This window comes from Calliopsis andreniformis, chromosome 9, assembly GCF_051401765.1.
Source record: "Calliopsis andreniformis isolate RMS-2024a chromosome 9, iyCalAndr_principal, whole genome shotgun sequence".
In the NCBI taxonomy this organism is placed as follows: domain Eukaryota; kingdom Metazoa; phylum Arthropoda; class Insecta; order Hymenoptera; family Andrenidae; genus Calliopsis; species Calliopsis andreniformis.
In genome coordinates, this window is record NC_135070.1 from 4,806,187 (window position 1) to 4,827,936 (window position 21,750).

Consider the following 21,750-nt stretch of genomic DNA (forward strand, 5'->3'; position numbering starts at 1 on the left):
ACGTCGCTCGAGTAACGAGGGACGCTTGTGAGATAGAGGTCACGAGCACGTGTGCGTGCGTGTGCACGCCGGGTGTGGTCCACCGGCTCAGTCCCATTATGTTTATGTTGTTTACGACATGAGACGACCTCCGCAAATATGTGACCGGATCTCAGTGAAGAACGTGGGTGTGGTTTGCATGAGGCTCCTGGTGATTTTTTCGAAAATGATTTTACTGTCCGCGAACGCGTGCATCTTCTTGTTGGAATGTTAAGGTCGACTCCAGGTGGGACGTAATGAGCAGCTCGTTATTCTACCCCGAGGTTCATGAAATGAAACGATTTGACGGTCCTGTTCGCCCTTGAACTGTTTTAGCTTAGTCAGATAGATGAGTGGAATAAATTACTACAATTTAAATATCCGGATCGAAGCAGAATTTTTGATTGGGGTAATATGTAGGAAGCCTTGTACGATTTTAAAGTAATTGAAAATTAAATCCAATGAGAAATACAGTATTTCTTCTTTTGTGATAATGTATTATTTTTCTACTCTTTTTGTACTAGAATGTGAGGTATAATGAAAAATATATTTAAGAAGATAAATATACAAGGTGTTCGAAATTTTAAGAGGCGATTCTACATGCTAAAATAAGACGAATATGCGTTTGAGGCTTTGTTTCAGAGTTATTTATTGTTAAAAGAACGCAGCTAACTAAAATACTTGAAATGTGTCTGACTTGAGACTCATTCTACTGTCGACATGCAGTAGTTAAGTCAGACAGTGAAGCTAGTAGAATAAGTCGCAAGTCAGACACGTTTCACGCGAATTTTAGGCGTTTCCTTAACAATTAATACCTCTGAAACGAAGCCTTAAACGGAATTTTGTCATCTTGATTTTCATCCTATTTAGACATGTAGAATCACCCCTTAACATTTCTGACACCTGTTGCCAAACATCTTGAATACATTGGAAAAACCAAAAGTTCTTCCCTGCTGATGCTATAATAAAGCGTAACTGAGGGATGCCAAAAATACCTCTTCCGCAAGTTGTTCGAATGAAGCTGGAGGAAGGTACAATAACTATGCTGGCAATTGCAATCAATTTCGAGCGACAAGTACTTTAGTTCGCTTTTCTATTCTTTCACGGTACTTGGTTCCACGATTATCGCCTGTACATCGCTTCATGTTTTTTCTCCTACCTCGATTCTCTTTTTCCCCTATCTGTTAATCTCCCGCGCGAACGAGCCTCTATTCCCTGATTATCCACGCTTTTGGCGCGTATTCGCGCCCACGAGTGAACGTGGCTGCTTCCTACGAGCGTGTCTAGCGATTCTCAGTAGCTGGAGAACAAATGGGCATCAAGGTGATCGGGACCTGGTATCTACGAACGAATGAGATAGCCCTGCATTGCGTGATCGCCCACACGTATTTACATCTTGGCTACCCATCGGTCGATGACCAACAGTGAGAAATTTACTTGAGGGGTATTCCTATTTGGATATAAGTTTCATTGTACCTAAAGTATATTACCGTAATTTGTTTGCTAATAATATTGGGATGGGTCTTAGGAGTATAATTACCATTCTAACTGAAATGTTTCTTTAAACAAATTCTCAAGGAACCTCTTTTACACTTGAACTTCAAAATATTCACTTAAGGTGGTACACCATCTTATCAGTTTAAAAAATCAGAAACGTTTCTGCTAACTTTAGATTAACTTCAAACGTAGATATGTAGTTCCTTGTAAAATTATGTACAACGTGGTATATGAACTTTTTGGTATTTTGATTTGTTGAATTGTTATGAATATTTGAATTTGACCTTTTTTAAGTAAAAATAAATTTGTTTTTACAAGGCTCTCATATCTTTATTCTTGAAAATTATTAAATAGTCATTAGCCATTTATTATTATTTATCATTTTCAAATTATTTGTATTTTAGGTATTCCTAATTAAAAAAATAGTTTCAGAGATTTACCAGAGGCAAGCTGACGACCAAACATGACAGTGAACACTGTCGAATTACTCTTCCGTTTTATAACTTTAAGTAATCAAATCCAAAAATAAAACTAAAATATTGTTTAACATGTCAATATTTTATTTAATAATTATAATTACCTAAAGAAAAAAACTGTATGTCCGTCCATTTTTTTAGGTCGTTATAATGGTGCACCCCTTAAGAAAATCCTTGCAAGTTAGCATTAAATCATTATATCACTGTGTCTATTATATCATCCATATTATGCAACTGGTACTGTTATTTATAAGATTATAAAGAGTATTAAATTGAAAAAGATAAAAGAAATTAATTAAATATTTCAAATCTCTGCGCATGTCCTGATAGAATTTTGAATAAGTATAGTGTAGATTTAAAGTGTTAATCAATTTTTCTCTTATACTTCCAAAGTTTGATTCTTTTTATACAATAATATCTACAAATGTATTTATATATTTACTTATTTATTTATTTATTATAAACTGGATAAAGTCCCAGTAGTAACAAAAGTACATAATACATAATTTGTAGTGAAACGTGTTACAAGAAATTATATCAAATTCTTAAAACTGCACACTTTGTTCGAAAGAAAGTTTAAGTGGATGCGCAAATTATTGGCTTCGATATAGACAAGACTGAAGGGGTCAAAGTTAAATTAAAGTAAAATATAAAGTTCCAAAATGTTCACTACCCATTTCAACCACAAAGCAATATTAAAAGATAAGAAACTTCTGTCTAACAAAATATATATTCCTCAGTGTAACTCCCCCATAAGCCCTCCATCAAACATTGAAAGTTGACAAAAGGTCAAGGGAAACTAACATTACCTTATAAAGCACCCAGAGATCAAGACTCCGCGTTGCACTCTACAGAATCTTCAAGAAGACTCCGTGTCCTTTATCACGCACGCACACAGTGAAATCCACAATCACGTCTCTCCCTTCGTGTCCCAGCCGACAATGACAAATAATTCCGCCACGAACGCGACGCGATTAAAGGACCGCAAGCAGGGAGTCGCCTCGCACGCGACACGCGGCACGATCGCTTTTGTTTAATCATTTTTGAACCGACCACGTCCGGGTCATCGCGACGAGTATCGCCAAGGACGAGGGCCAAGCGATTTTATTGCGGCAAGGGAGGAATCCTGGATGTCTGCGGTCCAATGGAAAAAGGAGAGAAAAAGGCCGCGGCAGGCAAACAATTTCACTGGTACAAGACGCCGGCGTTGCGTTCGATCAAGGACGAGCGAATTATTGCCGCGAAAGGCAAGGAGGAGCGCGATACGTAATCACGACTCCCCATTGTGTATCGGGATCTATCGATCCTCCGGCTACTCAAAGAAAGGGGCCATGAGGCGCCCCTCGACGTTGCCCGCCTAATGGCAATTCCAGACGAATAAAGAAGCACCACGACCAGTGTTAATGACGTCAATAATTTCACAGCGGCAATTAACGCGCGATACGCGGAGGATCGTGGTAGTTATGGACTGGTACAAGAAATTTGTAACAATCCTGCGGGCGAAGCGTTCTGCAGCTTGTAATTATTTGAGAAATTATCTTCTTATTTTCTATGATCATAATATATATATATGGTCGACTGTATGATTATAATCAACCACAAATGCATACGAACGTATACAACTGTTTAGACTGGTGATGCATTTGTGGTTGTATGACCATAGGTAAATAAGCTAACTGGACAGTGTTTAGATTTAGATGGTATACATAATATGTATATTTGGTACTGTAAATGTATATTATCACGCATAAGTATATAGACACTTATATGTTGGCGGAATATGTAAAATATACCAAGTAAAACTGTTTAATATACAGGGTGTCCAAGATGAAGCAAGCCACCTAAATACCTCCTCTGTTTCTAATAACACGAAATTGTTTAAATTGAAGAAGATGATTCTACACTAAAGATTGTTCTTCTATGATATTTGTCTCTCGAAACCATTCAAATTATACCATGGACGATTTTTGTGTCATTAAAAACAGAGGAGATATTTAAGTGGCCTGCTTCAGCGTGGACATCCTGTAAGTTTTGGTTACAAATCTCATCTCAGATGATTATATAAGATTTATAAATATCAATGAGAATAGTATTTGATATTAGTATAAATAAAAAATTATAGATATTTCATGCATTTCCAAATTCCAAATACTTATACAAGATACTGTATATCAATCTAATTATCATTTAAGAATGTATAAGAGCTGCTTAATAAAAATTGAATATTAGGTAAAGTATGTTAACAATTTATTGTATATAATTATCCTCCAACAGAGTCCTTATATTATGTACATGATTCGTTTAATGTCAGTGCATTTGTCTTACCTTTTCTACCCTTTGTTAAAGATGTTGTGGAAGTTTGATTCAGTCATGCCTTTAAGAACCACTTCTAATGTTTTTTCAATGCAACATTTTTCATTTCTTTGACAAAAGAAATTCTTATCACTTTCATCTCTCTTAATATTTATTAAATAGTTCTCATTAGTTGCCATACATTGTGTAATTCTTAAAAGAGTACTAATTAAGTTCTAGCTAAAATATACTGGGTGTTTGCGAAATCATGGCATAACCGATAAAGAGATAGTTTCTGATGTAAAAATAAGTTTAAAAAATATATTTAATAACATTTGTTCACGAAGCTTCATTTTCGAAAAAATCGAACTTGTAGATTTTCTTAGTATGCTTATATTTAGAAACACTTTGCTTCACTCGTCTACATCGTTCTTCTTTGCGTTTATAAACAATGTCAGTCAGAATTTGATACAATTTTGGAGAATAATAAGCAATAGGTAAGTTTCAATAATTTCTCGATTTTAGTAGTTTATGAGATACTGAAAATGTCTCCTTTGATCTGGCTTCATTGGTTACCTACATCAATGATCTGGTTACATCAAAGAAATAGCTTATTCTAAAAATAAGGAAAATTCTCATGAAATAAAAGATAATATTATTCAGGTGTTTCAAGAGACGCAAAATTTGAATATATTATTGTCAGTTCACATTTCTTACTCACTGAACAAGACTTTGTTTACAAAATCAGGGGTGTTATTTTTAGTATCTCATAAAGTAAAATAAATTAATTATTGATATTTATTGCTGACACTAGTCAGATTGGATGAACAAAGCAGCTTGCGTCTAAATGCACGCGAACTTAGCAAACTTTAGGCCTCAATTTTCTCGAAAACGGTGCCTTATACAAAAAAAATTATATTCTATACTTCCAGTTTAATTTTAGCCAACCTGTTAATGTGTTCCCTTCTCACGAATTCAAACGAGTTTGAAATACGTTGTTCAGGGCGATATAATTAACTTTAAAACGACTTTTTCCTTTATGTATATACGGTGATTGAGTTTTCCTTTATGGAAATCTTTAGTAAGTAAAAGACGAAAAAGTCTTTTGAATTCGCAGTACGTCGAAGTTTACATTAATATATTTCAAATTACGCATCATTTTTTATCCTTCTACTATAGATTTCCTATTTATATTTAAGAATAGTACAAGTAATTAACAAAGTTATAGTACAAGTAATGTATAGGAAAAAGTTACTCAAAATTGTATCTCTGACAACATATTTCAAAGTAATTAAAATCGGCGAGGTGACTCCTTTTCTGCATAATTACTAAAATATTACTACAACTTCCAAATACAAATATAATTCGAAAATTAAGGTCGACTGTAAAACGCATAAAGAAAAAAGATGCTTAGAATGTTGTCCTTAACACCAGATTACATAAGCTCGTTCAAATCGGTGAAAAGGTGACACATTAACATGTTCATCTCAATTTTAAATCAGCAAGTTCCTTTTCTTTCAGACGATTTCGAAAACACCCTCTATGTTTTATGCTCGAACCATAACTAGCGGTGATAAATTCACATTCGAACAGTACCCAGCTATACCTAGACCTTCGGTCGCCCTCGTAAACTTGAATCTAGATTACACGCTATAAGCTCGTTGAAATCACCGTTTTCCTCGTATAGTCTGAAAATAGCGTCCAATCCTTTCTACTCGTTCTACGACCAAGTCATCCAGTCTATTTTCTTCGGTCCGCCGCGTATCCCAGTGCACACTTGGATCTAGTTCTGCGTTAAGATCGCGCGGCTTCGAGAAAAAGCGAACCGAACGGGCAAATGGTCGAAGAAGAAGCGAACGTCTGCGGAGGGCGTGGCAAAGACGATGGCTCGCGTGGATCCGGATCCTGGATCGAGGGATCCCGTCTTCTCATGTATTCGGTGAACGGATCTGCCTGTCCTTCGGCGGTTCCTCTGGTTCCTGGTTCGAAGACACCGTCGCCTGCTCGCGCGTCCCCTCCGCCATGTATATAAGTCAAAACCAGATCGGAAGCAAGGTGCACAGGCCGAACAGTCCTTCGTCGAGTAAGGAGGTTCGCAGGAAACACATCGCACGATGCAGGCACTGGTAAGTCCCTTTGTTCTCATCGAAAACTTCCTTCCTGAAAGAAAACCCTTCTTCTGGAGGGTTGATTCAGAGTTTGTTTCTGGTCTTTTATGATCTGATTGTTATTTTTTTTTACTGCTGTCTTCATGCTAGATGTTTCAAAAAGAGTGTAGATATCTTTGTGTATCAAATACAAATATTTTATACAAAAGGGTTATTAGATATTTACCTTTCAAGGGGTTATGTTGTATATAAATAGGGTGCTTAGTTTATCTGGAAAACCTCCGAGTGTTGACAGTATTTATTCTAAATGCTGTTAGCATTGTAAGTACTGTCAACACTCATTAGTGGGTTTTCAGTTAAACTGATTGCCCTGTATGTCATGATCAAAGTCAGTCCATAGCGAGAATCGTGTATATACACCATTATGAAAATTTTCAAGTACTTCGATATCTGTGTTAGTGTTCTTGAAATTTATTTATTTATTCTTGATGATTTGTCACTGGTAAATTATAACGTTTGAGGGTTTAATTATTAAAACTATTCAATAGATTGCAAGGAAGTAGAATTTTTAAGTACCACTAGGATACTAAGCATGTGAATTTTGTTGTAAATGGTACGTTGAGGTACCTTCAGGATATGAAGGGTTTTGGAAAGAATTTTTGTATGAATTTGGAGTTAGGGTACTAGAAAGAAAGTGAATTCTATGTTGGAGGAAATTAATGTGTTATTTCATATTATAGCTACTATTAACGCAAAAATTCAGTGAGGGTTCTTGTGCTACTTTGAGAAATAGTTAATTATAATCGATACTTGTTCAATTTTTCGGAGATTTCACTAACAATATGAGAATGTTTCACAAACCACGATCTCAATAAGTAGATTTGAGCTGTGCTCCCAGCAGTTTGGAAATTCATAAAAACATATATGTAGTGCCGAAATCAATGTAAAATAACAAAGCTTTGCGGTAGCCTTTTCGTTTTTGCGAGCCCGTCTATGTGTTTTCACTCGCCACAGTGGAAGTCACTCGTTCGCCTCTTATTTGATCGTAAAAGAGAGCTGAATCCTAAGACTCATGCAAGTATAAACTCACCCCCTCTCGCGTGAGAAGAGAATAGCCAGTGTCACTGACGGCCGACGTAAAATTCGAACGATTCATCGGCAATGTGGCCTTGTCGAGGGCCGAACCAGGCCTTGAGAGGATTCTAAAGTCACGAGCGCGTGCTTTTCCCTCCTTTTGTCGACAATCGTTCCGGGAACGATCCTTCGAACGAGTCTCTTCTATCGATCGTTCAATTGACTTCGAACCTGCAGTTTTATGGAGGTAAACTCCTGAATCGAGAATTAAAGTTGACTTGGGGTAGATAGATACCAGGATTCTCTGAGGGAGAGATCGAATAGCTGGAAGATCAACGAATATTCATTTAAATCCTTTGATTCAAGATTGGTATCTTATATTTATATCTGTAGCTCTTGAGGTTTTACATTTTAATATAAAATATATAATAATATTTATAAGGATAAGGAGATAAGGAGCAACGTTTAGAAACTTTCACAGTTAAGAATTTATAAGTTTTCAGATTTTTAAATTCTCAAGTTTTTAAATATTTAAAGTTCCAATGATTAAAATATTACAATTTTTTAGTTTTCTGATATTTCATCAATATCTTATGGAATAATGAAATTTTCAAATTTTAAAACTATAGAATACTTAAATTCCTGAATTTTCAATTTTTTGAGGTAGCTAATGAATATGAAGCAAATTTAATCAATAATATTTTTTTAAGACTCATTAAAAAATGACCCTTAGGGAATTCTTCTTTTGAGAAAAGATGAAAAGTTAATTTAAGGATTGTAGAAATAGGTAGGAAAAATAGAAAATATATGTAGGAATAATGTATATCATAAGTTAAAACTAAGTTAGGAAGAAAATAGGTGCAAGTTACTGATAGTGTATTCAATAGAAAGGAAGAATTATTCATTTGGAGCCAGATAAGTGTAAATTTGATATGTCAAAATATAACGAAAATCAAGAATGATGAAATTCTGTTCAAGGCTTTTAATTAGATAAAGTGCTTAAAATATGTATGAAAGGTGTCTGACTTAGGACATATTCTACTGTAGACGTGTATTAGTCACATTAGATACAGTCAAGTCAGTAGAATAAGCTCCAAGTCAGACACATTTAATGCATATTTTAGCCATTTTATCAACAATTAATGTTTAGTTTTCAAGAAATTTGTGATTCCATATTACAGTCAACAAAAGAATCACACAAGCAATGACTTCTTGTAACTGTACAGCAGCTATCATGTAACATTTAATCTCCCTTTTACGCAACGTTGTAAATACACAGAAAACATGAGACGTTTGCAAGCCGACTTACACAGATATAGTCCCTCCTAAAAGATTCAGAAAGATTCAACATTCTCTTTCCAGATTCCGTTAATCGCGACTCTGAGCGTAGTCTCAGGTGTGCAGTTGTTGCCGTACACGTTCTTGGTCGATCCGCTTCCGGTGCTTCGCCAGTACCAGAATACGAGGACAGGGGAGCATGCTTACAGTTATTCTGGTGGTCCATCGGCCAAAGAGGAGATCAAAGATGCCAGTGGGGTCACGCGAGGATCCTACAGTTACGTGGACGCCAATGGGATCCTCCAATCCGTCTTCTACGTAGCAGACGAAAACGGTTTCCGCGTCGCCGCGACAGACTTGCCTTCTGAGAATAATATCAACCTGGAGGCCGCTCACATTCTCGTAGCTAGAGACACGAAATCTGCTGCGATCGAGAAATCCAGTCGCAGGAAGCGCAGCGCCGAAGTACCTAGCCAGAGCGAGCAGAAGGAGAAAAGCGGAGCAGCTGATTCGATTCTACTTCAATCTCTAGTACCGACCGCGACGTCCCACCAGAGCCAGGTGCAAATCCACAAGAACTACAATCTAGAGCCAGCCAAGACTCTGGTGAGGATCGACACAGAGCCACTCTATCAGCCGCTGCTCCTCCCCAGCGCGGTGCCCCTGGCCACCTCGCACCAAAGTCAAGTTCAAGTTCACGGCAACGTGCGCGTCAACTTGTCCGAGGTCACGAGCAAGGCTAAGCCGCTTGACGGCGTTAGTCAAACTCTGTTTCCTCTTGGTCAGTCTGAAATTCAAAACTACCTGTTGAGACGTCAGCAGCTGAACAAGGAATTGCAAAAATTCTCTGACTACATAGACAAACAGAAACTCAAAGAAGCTCAAAAGCAAGATTTCGTACCGATAGGTGTCCCAATCTCTCCTGTCATACCAACTGTCATCGCGAAGGATGCTGTTCCTGTGCTTCCAGTTGCTCAGTTGTACACTCCTTCGATCACCACTTCGATTTCTCAGCAGTCTATCAGTCAGATTCATCCTTCGAAGATCCCTCAAATCAGTATTCCATCCGCTGGGGAAGCCATAGCTCCTGAGAGCAGCACTCTAGCTCCTAAAGAGGACATGATTATCAAGAGCAGCACTGATCTACCTCCTAAGGAGAAGGCGGTTCCTGAGAACATCGCTGAGACTGTGCCCCTCAAGAAGGATGCTGCTGTCGCGTCGGAGTCACTTGCCCCGTCTACCACCGCGTCCATCAGCAGCTACGAGATCAACCAAATCCATGGACCCTCGAAGGTTAAGCTCGAGCCAACTTTGCTAGTGAACGTCGCGCCGATCACGCAACTACATTCGGTCGTTGATCTGCCAGTCTATATTCATTAAGCTGTATCTCTTCTTGTCGGAGGGGAACGAGCAGGCATAGCCACGGACACGTTTACTTGGGAAATGAGAAGGTCTGCCAGTGTTTAACAGCAGACGACGACCTTTGACCGATCCAAGGCAGGAGCATGTTTTTCTTCCCCGAGCAATCTTCGGGCCGATCGGTCGCCTGCATTCGCGAGCAATTGATGAGAGTGTCGGCGGATGATTGATCGTAGATAGACTCGTTCGCGCGATAGCTCGCCTCCTTCTTACGCGCGTCATTCCTTACACTTCATTCTCGCCTCTTCATTTCGGTCAGCGGCAATACGCTTGCGTTAAATTATTGTTCATAGCTCACTTGATAATAAAAGACGATTTGCGTGTACGAAAGCTTGTTTATTTTTTGTCCCTTGGGTTTTCCTAAGTCTGTTGAATTTTAGTACAAGGTGATTCTCTCGCTGGTGGACTCAAAGGCAATACCGCTGTCTAAACACTGCAACGATAGCTCCAGGTCTGTACGTAATACTAAAAAGAAGGGGTTCATGATTCTAAGTGCTTATAGCATTCACCGAGAGGAGTAAAAAATGTCTAATCAACATAGGTCCTAAAGTCAATCCTTCCGACAAAGAACTGACTTTTATTATCTACGAATATTCGATACCACAAGTCAGTGACGCATAAAAGTACATTCAAAGTTATCACCACAAGATTACCAAACTAGCACCAACGCAGATTAATTCATAAGTAAATGCAAATTGAATAAAATCTTTTTTGTTATGCTAAGTGTTCGATGTGACTTGCTTTTGTTACAATGCAAAACTCACATTTACTAAGCTCAATACTACACCCACAACTGCACTTAATACTAAATGAAAACTGAAAATCTCAACTATGTTTGTATCTGTGAAGTAATCTTTGTTGATGTTAATTTAATAATTTTCTTTTGACAACATGGAACGTACTTCTGAATTAATTCTTGATTGATAAAAATCAATTTTTCATCAAAAGAATTGACTTTAGGACCTGTGTTGATTAGATATTTTTTATTCTTCTTGGCGAGTAGTATAAGCCCTCAAAGTCTTGAAACTTTTTTTGTAACACCCTGTATACGTGATCTGTCGAGAGGTCTTTTATAATAACCATAAGTGGCTGATTTTGTCCCCATAGAAATTGCTATATACGTATATACGTGCAATGAAAATGGAAGCTTGTTGACAGATCACATTGTATAGTTAAAGCTAATGCGTACGAATGATATTTTGACGCCCGAACTTGTTGTCATCGAATGTGTGTCTTAGTTGTTTGTAATTGGGATAGCAAAGAAAAACATTTGATCGCAGCGAGATCGTGCGTCAAAATATCACTTGTGTGCATTAGTCTTTATGGTACTATTACCATGGTGTTTAGGCAGCGACACTGTGTTTAAGTTAACTGCCGAGAGAATCACCCTCCATATAAGGTGTGCGACGATAGGCGTGAAATGTGTTAAGGAGCGACTCTACACGTATAAATAGAACAAAAGTGGAAAATGAAGAAATATTAAAGGTATATCTAAAAGACACGTGAAATGTCTGACTCAACTTATTCTACTAAGATCGCTACGTATGACCTAGCTAGTATAACTTAGCAGTAGAATCAATCATACGTCAGACACATTTTATGTGTACTTTAGGCTTTTTGTAAGAATTAATAATTCTGAAATGAAGCCTCAAATATATATTTCTTGTTTTTTATTTTCATTTTATTTTGACACGTAGAATCACATGAAATTTCTGACACCTGTTGTCAGACAACCTGTATTTTCTAATAAAGGGATGGATAGAGGTTTTGTAGTACGTTACTGAATTTTAACACATATCCGATTGAATGACGAAAATTCAGCATTTTACTACAAATTATCAACGACTACATGAATATTTGTCCAATCCACGAATTGTGTCAAAACTGTTAGCCTTAAGGTGAGGATGATGCAAAAGTGCTAGTACACATTTAAGTTCACAGCTTTTTTGCGTTAAGTTAGATTTTGTGCAGTCTGTATTTTGATTGGACTGCGAATATTTTGATGGAATATCCATAATATACAAAATATTTCAAAAAGCAAAGTTTTATTGAAGTTCCATTTTTCTAATTGTATTTATGAAACCATAGATATAGATACATAGACGTTCGTAGTTTAGTTATGAGAATACAAAGTGTAATTCTGTATCACTTAGACCCAAAAATAGCACTGAGCTTGCAGTAATAACCTCTTATATACATAGTTTTAAGTTATCTAAGAAAGCAGATTTAATTATTACAATTATTTTCCCATCTTTTTAGAACAAATACGAAATAGAGAAATTGTAATAAGACACCTAATTATGCACTTGTTGTTGACGATACACAAAAATTTTTGACTGTAGGTATACAAATGCTATTATATCATCTTTGATTAAAGTAACTCTTAACTAAACTAACAGTTTTTTGTTATAACTGGTTTAGTATCTCTAAAAAATAACGAAAATGGCATCGATTGCCATTGTACAGAAAAATATACGATTCATATTCCCTTTATACCTACACCTACAAAAATATTATTGATACCAGATGATGTCTCCCTCGAACCCAATCAAATTTCGGCTGACAAATATTGTTCTATCGTCACCAGCAAGCGAGTTATTGAAGTGATCTATTTTAGTTTTCCCTCCCTGTGTATTCACCTTTCTCATCGACAGGGTTACATTTCATAACTCTTCCAATTTTCAAAATGGAACTCTTTTTATTCCATTATTCCTCCTTACTACTACCATTTTAATTATCCTTGAGATTCCTTTCATCCCCCTGTTTTTGCCCTTACCACAGACATCGTCCCAGCATCCCGTTCGTCGAGAAAAGAGGACAACGATTTCTTGCTCGCAAGCCGAGGTCGTTTACCCAGAAATAGGAAAAATCGGGAAATTATTGCGTGTCGTGGACAGCGTACGGCGTGACTATCGCATTTGCTGGGCAATATCATGTCTTACTTATTCCCATTCGGCGTATCGAAGCAGGAAGGATCTCCCATCGAGGAATCGAACGGTCCCTGGCGCGTTTGTCACGGCTCCGCTCGTGGGAACCGCGCCGGAACCTTTAACCTTGAACACCATCAAGTTCGCTATTATCCGGAATATATTACAGCATTAAAGTACCGAACGGGGATCGCGTGTCCAATGAGACGTCAGATTAGCCTCGGCTTTAACCAAAGCCCGGCTACGTCTTCGCCATTTCAGCTGATCCGCGATGAACTTTCAGGATTACTTTTGAACTCAGGGAGGCTTTAGGGCCCGACGATGAGGCCTGTGCTTGGGAAGATGGAACAAGCTTCTATTCTAATGGTATTGGGTCTATTCCGAGGGCGTTACAGGATCATGGACATCTGATCGATTGATGCACCACCGAGGAGTGCATGAGAGGATTTGGTGGACTAACGCTAAGATGAGTGGTGAGAAAACAGTCGATACTTGTGACGAACCTCAGTGTTTGGGAAATTTTCACGCTTTGTCTTACTAATTTTGCTCTTCAGCACTATAGAGTTTTTAGAATTATTAAGGTTTCAGAAATTTTAGAAAATTGCACTCTTAATACTAGAATTATCGGGGTTAAAGTACATATATGTGTAAATCGTTAATTGTATACCAAAATCACAGGTTCTTGAAGAAGTACATAATTTATAGGGATAACGTTCATTTACGCGTTTCTTTAGTTTTATTTAGCGTTACCTGAGAGGAAAATAACATTTGTAAAAAATGGAATGTATGTAAAATATGATGCTAACTGTCATTTTGACAGCATTGGTAGTTCTAGTGTTAAATATAATTATTGTTAAATATAGTTTAATTATAAACTTGGTTACAGAATAATGGTAATAATAATAATAGTTAGTAAATCATTACTTACAATTGATGATAACTGCAATTAATTAAAAGGTTGTAACTAAGAGCACTTAATTAATAGAATATTAATTACTCGTAAGTTATTCGTTGCAGATAAAAAATGTTAGTTAATAATTATTTGTAATAATTAGTAATCTACAATCTTTAATTAAATTTAATTATCAATAATAAAATAATTAATAACCTTGTAGTAATAGTTTATAATTCATTTTACCTTTCCCTTCTATACAGGGTGTTCAAGCTGAAGTAGGCCACCTAATTATTTCCTCTGTTTTTAGTAACACGAAAATCTAAAAATTAAAACAAAATGATCTCATACAAATGATTGCTCTTCCATGAAATTCCTCTTCCTAAACCATTCAAATTTATTAAGATAATTTGAATTAGTAAATACAGCTTAGATAAGTAAACGCACATAATAGAGAGATATAATTACCAAGAGAAATGCCACTAACATTTCCACATCGAACGAAAATCAGTCTGTTATTTCATATTTTTCTTATAATTTTTTCATAAATCATTTTTAAGCCTACATTTATATGACATTTTTTCTTTATTTTCGATGGTAAAATATACTGATACCGTTTAACGAAGAAACCTGTGACACCTTGTATATCATCAATAGTATCGGTATCGATTCCATCGCTAATTATAACTTATTCATTCTCAATAGCCAGGCTATCGAGCAACGTTTTCGGCTTTCTAAATAACAACTTCGTCGGGGAGTCAGCTCGCAGGAAATGTTCTCAAAGCGAGAGGTCCCCAAGGTGACGTCCAGCGAGAAATGGTATCGAAGAATCCGGATCACCTTCCACTGTCAAGTGCACGTCGCCACGGACAGGGTCAAGAAACTTGATCTGGCGTAACGTCGCGAGATTAGACGCCGAGAAATATCACCGTATCTCTTAATACTCGTCGAAGCTCGCGGCTGTCCGCGCGACGAGGAGCGCGTAAAGTACGCCTATTCCCTTCGAACGCGAAACACGTTTCTTGCTCTTCCTTCTCCGCGTGGGCGTACGTAAGAAACGACCAGTGGAAAGACCGATGAAACGGTCGGGTGCATCGCGCAAAATCTCCCGCGGTTTCTTCATTATTGCACCGACTCGCCGCAGCCCATTTTCAATTTGATCCGCGACTAAACCGGAACCGACGTGGCCGATAAGGGGAAGAATTCTTCGTGTGGTTCGCTTCTCCAAGGGCTACGTGGAATCTCGAGTACGTTTCAGGAGAGATTGAAATAGAAATAGGTACTTTAGGAATTTGATCTCGTTAGACTGTGGTTACAGTTGCTGCGTTCTCTGACGAGCTGTCTAGAGAGGGGAGCTTGAATCTCAATTTCGAAGCGATTCGACGGTTTTCAAGATTATGGAGATTCGAAGTTGAATATAATTTGAGGTCTAAAATTATTGAGTCTTCGAAGACAACTGAAACTTTTCAAATTCTCTTTAATGCTTTATTAATAGTACTGTTTGGAGAAAGATGCATATTGGAACTGCTTCTAAGATTTTGAATGATTACCCATTTTTTATGACCTAATGTATCTCTGAGAATTTCTAAAGTTATCAAGATTTTCATGAGTTCTAAAGTTCGAAATATGTTCGAAGCTATTAGAGTTGTTATACTTTATAAATCCTAGTTAAGAGAAACGAAACACTAACTTTCTGAGGATTTCGTTTTTAGATCTAACTAGATGGGATCGTAATTGTAATTGTGTGAAGAAGAATTATGTTTAAGAATTATGTTTAATGTCTTCTACTTTAATGTAAAATATAATACTAAAGTAACCATAATACATGTATTGTGAATTTAAATATTAATACATGAATTATTAATTTCAACATGTATGGAAAGATAGTTATAGATATTTGGGTAAAATTCTCTATTCAGAATATTGTATAATATCTTTGGCAAATTCAGTGACTGTGTTTCTTTGATTCATTACTTCTATAAACACAGGATTAAGTAAGATCAGTGAACATGATCCCAGATAAATCTAGATTTACTTGTAATCAATAAATTCATTACACAAGTCAGTCTTCTTATTTTAGTAATTCTTGGGAACGGTTGTTGACACGAGATCCTAATTAGGAGTTCACTAATGATGGTACCAATTAACGCGTAGATTTTTGAAACCAGTATCTAATCAAACGTCTACAAGTTTTATCCTCTTCCTTCTTTTTGTGATCGAGTTAAAGATTCCATTTGGACTGGCTTTAAAAACACTAATCTGCATTAACTAGTAACTGGAAGTCGATCTTGAAACTTTTATAAGAGCCATTTATTTATTATACCATTCCTAGAGAATCTGGCATGTCAAAGTTATATTTACGAGCTCTTTTAAATTGTTTTATAGAGGGTGCCCCAGTTTTTTCCAGCATAACTTTGTCAGTATAATCTACAAGCAAAATAAAGGAAAAATGTTATACGAACATAGGCTCTTAAATGCTTTATTAGGAAGCTATAATAAAAATACAAACTGATAATGAGCTGCTTTTTTCATGGAGTCGCATTATAATTTCATTTCAAAATGTCTGTTATTAAAAAGAAAGTAGGAATGACATAAATACGTCACGAATACTTTACATTAATTCCTATTTTGTATTAATTTGTATCTAGTCAATTTTTTCTTTCACAGTTTCCCCCTAAGTAAAAATCTATTGATGTAATAGCTGGTGATCTTGAGGGCCAATATGTACAGGTTCTCCTCGACTTATCGTTATAGTTAGTTAACCATTACAGTACTGATACTGCATATTTTGAAATAGAATTATATTGCAATTTTACCAAAAAGCAGTCTATTGTTATTTCATATTTTTATTATAACTTCTTAATAAAGCATCTAAGGACCTATACTTCTACAGCACGTTTTTCTTCATTTTGCTTGTAGAATATGCTGGCAAAGTTATGCCAGAAAAAACTGGGACACTTTGTATAGGGATAAAAGTGTCTTTATAATCTTAATTTCCTTCATAACTCAGAAGCTTCGATCGATTAATCAAGTAACAACGAGAAGGTAGTTGGTCATCAGTATTTCATATGGACGATTAAAATTCTTCTTTCCAAAGGAGCGTGGCATTGAGAAGGTTGCCCCGTTTGCCCAAGGAACGTTATTTTTCTCGAACTGGTTACTGTTACCTTACGGAGCAATGAATGATACGACGAGAAAGACGAAGGCGGAGAGGAACGACGCGATTCGCGCTCGCGATAATAGAAACGTCCACTGCGCGACTGATAAAGGAGCTGCGTACGTTACACGGCTGCGGATGACGCGAGCTGATAAGTCACGCTCGATAACGGAAAGGGTAATAATGATTTCAGTGACGTTAGCTCAGAGACTTTTCTTGTCTAAGAAAAATTCCTGACTGGAGTCTGCACTTCGGCCAATCGACCCCAAGATTGAATGCTCGGTCCTTTTTAGCTCGTTTCTACTGTCGCTGCGTATTTTTATGGGACGTTTAGTGTAATTTATAGGAGTGCAATAGCACATACAATGACGGCTAATAGTATAGAACCAAAGATTAGTAAAAATTTATCTCTTACTGATAAGCCAATACATAGGATGTCAAAAAACTGGTGGTACAAGTGGAATGATGGTGATTCTACATGGAGAAATAAGTCGAAAATTTAGAATTCAGTGTTTTAATATTATGCTCTGTTTTCGAGAAAATTGACTTTGAGTTTTAGCCGAGGAAAAGAAAACCGAAGTATAGTTTTAGGCATTTGAGGGGTAAATGGGGAGAATGGAATATTTCTTGCTTAAAGTAGAGAAAGTCAATGGTCAGACCGTGAGTATACCCCTTATCCCAAGTATCTTTTAAATTCAATTTTTTGAAAATGAAGCACGATAGTAAAAAATGTTATTCTATATTTTCAACTTATCTTTTCATGTAGAATCACTCCTTCGTTTATACCATCAACTCTCGAACACCTTAAATATTAAAAGAAAAAAAAAAACGACGACAAAGAACATACCTTAGTCTTTACTTAACTAAATGTAGGTAAAGACTAAATTGTAGTTTGGTTAGTTTATACTAGTTAACGACATAAAACGTAACTCCAAGTTACGTTGCCTCATCCTTTTGGTCTATAGCGTAATATGAACACTAAAACATGTGTTCTCAAAAGTTTGGAGTCACTTGTCAGCTCTCACTGAAGTTATGCTGTGAAGTATGGCTAAGTACTTCCGATGCGAAATCAATATTTTTAGTAATAACATACAATGTTTTCTCCTTCAATATAATGGTATCAATTAAAATCTAATAATTATAAGCAAACAATTCTAATAATTATTATCTAATAATTATTGTCGCCTTATAACAGTTCTACGTAATTATCTTTACGTATCTACACGAAAGGGTATTTATTCATTAAATGAATAAATAAACAAGTATAATAATTTTTTACTATTACTTGAATTGTATGTCTAACTAGGCAACCATTATTTCCCTTAATCCCTCAACCTCGGTTTTACTACATGTATGTAATCTGCGCTGTACCATAGTTCTGTGTAGGAGAATTTTTGAAAATAAATTTTCAGTATTGTAAATTTATATAAACTATTTAACTAAAAATCAGAAAACAAAAGCATTTTAATACTATAATTGTCGGTCTCGTTTGCATAGTGTTCTTACAGGTGAAAATGCACGTTGATGAAGAGTTAATTTAATAAATGATTCCATAATTGGTGATTGGTAGTTTACGTCACATCAGAGGAGATTTAGAAGCAGTGGACTTGTTTCAGTAACTTATGTTTCCTGATTGATTACGTTACTTTCTTTCTTCTTTTAAATGCTTTAATACTCTCAGAGTAGCTCTAATCCGCTTTATCAAGAATCAAGTTATCTCTCGTATCACAAGTTAGTTTAACTTGGTCAAGCCTGGTCCAATCCGCTCCAATTGTCCTGAGCTGTCTTGGATCTGCTCCAACTGGCTCAAATCGATTTGGACCTGCTCGAACCGGCTTGGAACTGCTTAGAATCGATCTGATGCATTTCAATCCGTGCAGGCTTGTCTGTATGAGTTTTAAATGACTCAAGTTCCGCCAATTTAGGGTCAATGCTAACTTTATCCGTTTAAATGGTCATTGCAGTTATAACCTTTCTGCCCTGAATTAATTTTCTAATTAACTAGTTCTTAGCTCCTGTCTTACTGAGAGAAAATAGAAAATTGTTATTGGTCATTTTTGTATTTAATTAGTTATAAATGAAGAAAATTAGTTAACAAAACTGCTCTCGTTAGTTCTTTAATTGAATGCCATATAAACGATCTTAAGGTTCATTTTTTATTGAGAAAAGAATTTCAAAATAAAAAAGACTTATTTTCTTACATTTTATTGAAGAAAATATTTAAGTATCTTGGAAACAGACTTTAATCCACTTTCTGTATTGAAACACATTCCAGAAGTAAGAGTGCTCCTTTAAAAGCAGAGGAATTAATTAAAGAGATTTCAAGATCAACTTCAATTAATTCCTCTGACTGAATTATGTATTCTTTATCCTGGTACGACCGTAAACTCATTTCAAACAAGCCTGTTGTTCCACTGTTCAAGGCCGTTCAAGGACACCAGCAAAAAAGAAAACAATCTATGTTTATAAATAACTTCGATACCAATTCATTATGCATCTGTAATTCTGAACGTCCTTGTATCATAACTCATCGAATCCTGTTAACATTCTATTCAAGGAAAAGAAGTTAACCTTGACGAATTCATGTCCGCACCTGTGGCACATTCATTTCTAGATTGTCAACCTTTTAATAAAAAATTGAACTAAATTTAACGAATACAAAATTTTCCCCTTAGACAATGTCCATATTTTTAAAAAGATTCCACAATTCTCTTTTCTTTTCAGATCCAAACCTAAGAAACAACAGGAACTCAATTCAAAATATCACAGTTAAAATGATTCTCAATGCTTAACTCGTCGATTGACAAAAAATTACCTAGAATTAGAGTCAGAAGATTTTTCCAGTTCTACTTCCTTCAAATTTTTTATCACAGCGAGATCCAAGAATATTGCAGCACATCGTGACCCTTCGAGTTTACCCGACTACCCTAAAAACTTCAGGTCACGGTGGATCTTCCAGGCTGATAGAAAAACGTCGAGGAAGTGTTGAAAGCGATCTCGAGTCGCAAGAACAAGCTCCAAGGCTCGCTCTCTTGGTCGTCCACCGCGAAACCGTGGCGTCAAAGGAAAAAAGGCCGATCACTTCGGGCGATTGATCTTAATTGATTGGCGCGAGCAGGCCCAGCAACCTTGCGGTTTATCGGTGAGTGTCCGTGGCTAGGCCCCCGTGGGAGGCAGGCGTCGATAAAAGTGGCTCGGAGTAGCCGGTGCACCGGCAATCAGCAAATGGAATCGTTAGTTAGCGGTGTAATCTTCGATCGGACGTTAGTTCTTCCGTTGTAGTACACAGCTCGGGTCACAATCGTGATTCACGATCGCGTTCGACCTGCACAGTCGTGGATTCGCGCCGTTTATCGCGGCTCTCCAATTCGACTCCGCTCTGAACCGCTAATTAAGGCGAATTATTTATCGACCTTTTATAATTATTTGTAATTTACATAATTGGCACATGGAGGACCGTAATTTCAGCTTCATTTTTCTGGTTTATGATTCTTGTATTTGTTGTATATTTTATTGACATGTTTGTCCACGAATTGTAAATGTAATATGAAATCTGGTTATTTGAAAACTTTACTGATGATGCAAATATTTTTTCTTGGGTTTTTCAAATTTATTTTTGCTCTTCTTTTAGGTAGTCTTATTTTTTATTTCTGTATCATTGCTAGATACGTATTTTCAGTATTCATAGAAGTATTGGAAATAATAACGATTTTTATTTTTACTTTTTCCATGATTCTAAACAGGCTTTTCTTTAATGTTCTTTTGGTTTACACATAAATGAATGTGATGGGTATGGTGTAAACAACGTTACAAATAATGCTGTTTTAGCGAAGAGACCATGTATCTTTCTCCCATACATATTTCTTCCTGTCCATTCTATCGCAAAGACTAGTCAGAATATAAATAATAATAGTATCAATTTTGATCGGTAAAATAAAAGTCTCAGCGTCCAAAACTCGAGTACCCATTTTCGCCAGAATCTCTGTAGATTTGTCCAAATAATGTTTTAACGAAGAGACCACATACTTTCCTTCCCTAAATTATATTTCTTCTTATCCACTCTTTCCAAAAGACTAGTCGGAACATCAATAATAACAGCAGGTATCAATTTTGCATCGATAAAATAAAAATCTCAGCGTTAAAAATTCGAATACCTATTTATTTTCCCCAGAATCTCTAAACACTTAGTCATACGTAACAGCGTCCCTCTGTCGTTTACTAAGAAATAAAACGAGAGACGAAGATTCAGTTTCGATGTTGAAAATTCGCTCACGAATCTTCACATGCATTGCTCGATGATCGATTCGTCCCGAGGCTCCGTATCGCTTCCGACATAAATCAGGAATCCCTCCGTCCTCATCGAGCATAAAGGGAATTTATGGAGCATTATTCGAAACAGAGGGGCCGAATCGACAAAAACTATTTATTCGACTCGTGCTCGCACTCCAATCGTAAATCAGACAGTTTTTCGCCGTGGAACCAGCCTCTGTGACGCGGATAAGCGACATCCGGGGTTGTGCCAGCAAACGTCTGACCGATTTGTATTCAGCAGCTCATCCCTTCAATCGAAATCGACGTTGTACCGGCGAAACGGTGTCGCAAGAAAAATTCG

General features: G+C 36.6%; 1 protein-coding gene across 1 annotated transcript; it reads left to right on the plus strand.

Annotated features, from left to right (window-relative positions):
* Positions 1 to 5,754: 5,754 nt before the first annotated feature.
* LOC143183311 (uncharacterized) lies at positions 5,755 to 10,417 on the plus strand. Its single transcript, XM_076384835.1, is given in 5 exon segments — positions 5,755 to 6,283; positions 6,286 to 6,381; positions 6,384 to 6,409; positions 8,828 to 9,247; positions 9,320 to 10,417. Coding segments are annotated over 5 exon segments (1,509 nt in total). The 5' UTR covers positions 5,755 to 6,120; the 3' UTR covers positions 10,124 to 10,417.
* The last annotated feature ends 11,333 nt before the right edge of the window (positions 10,418 to 21,750 follow it).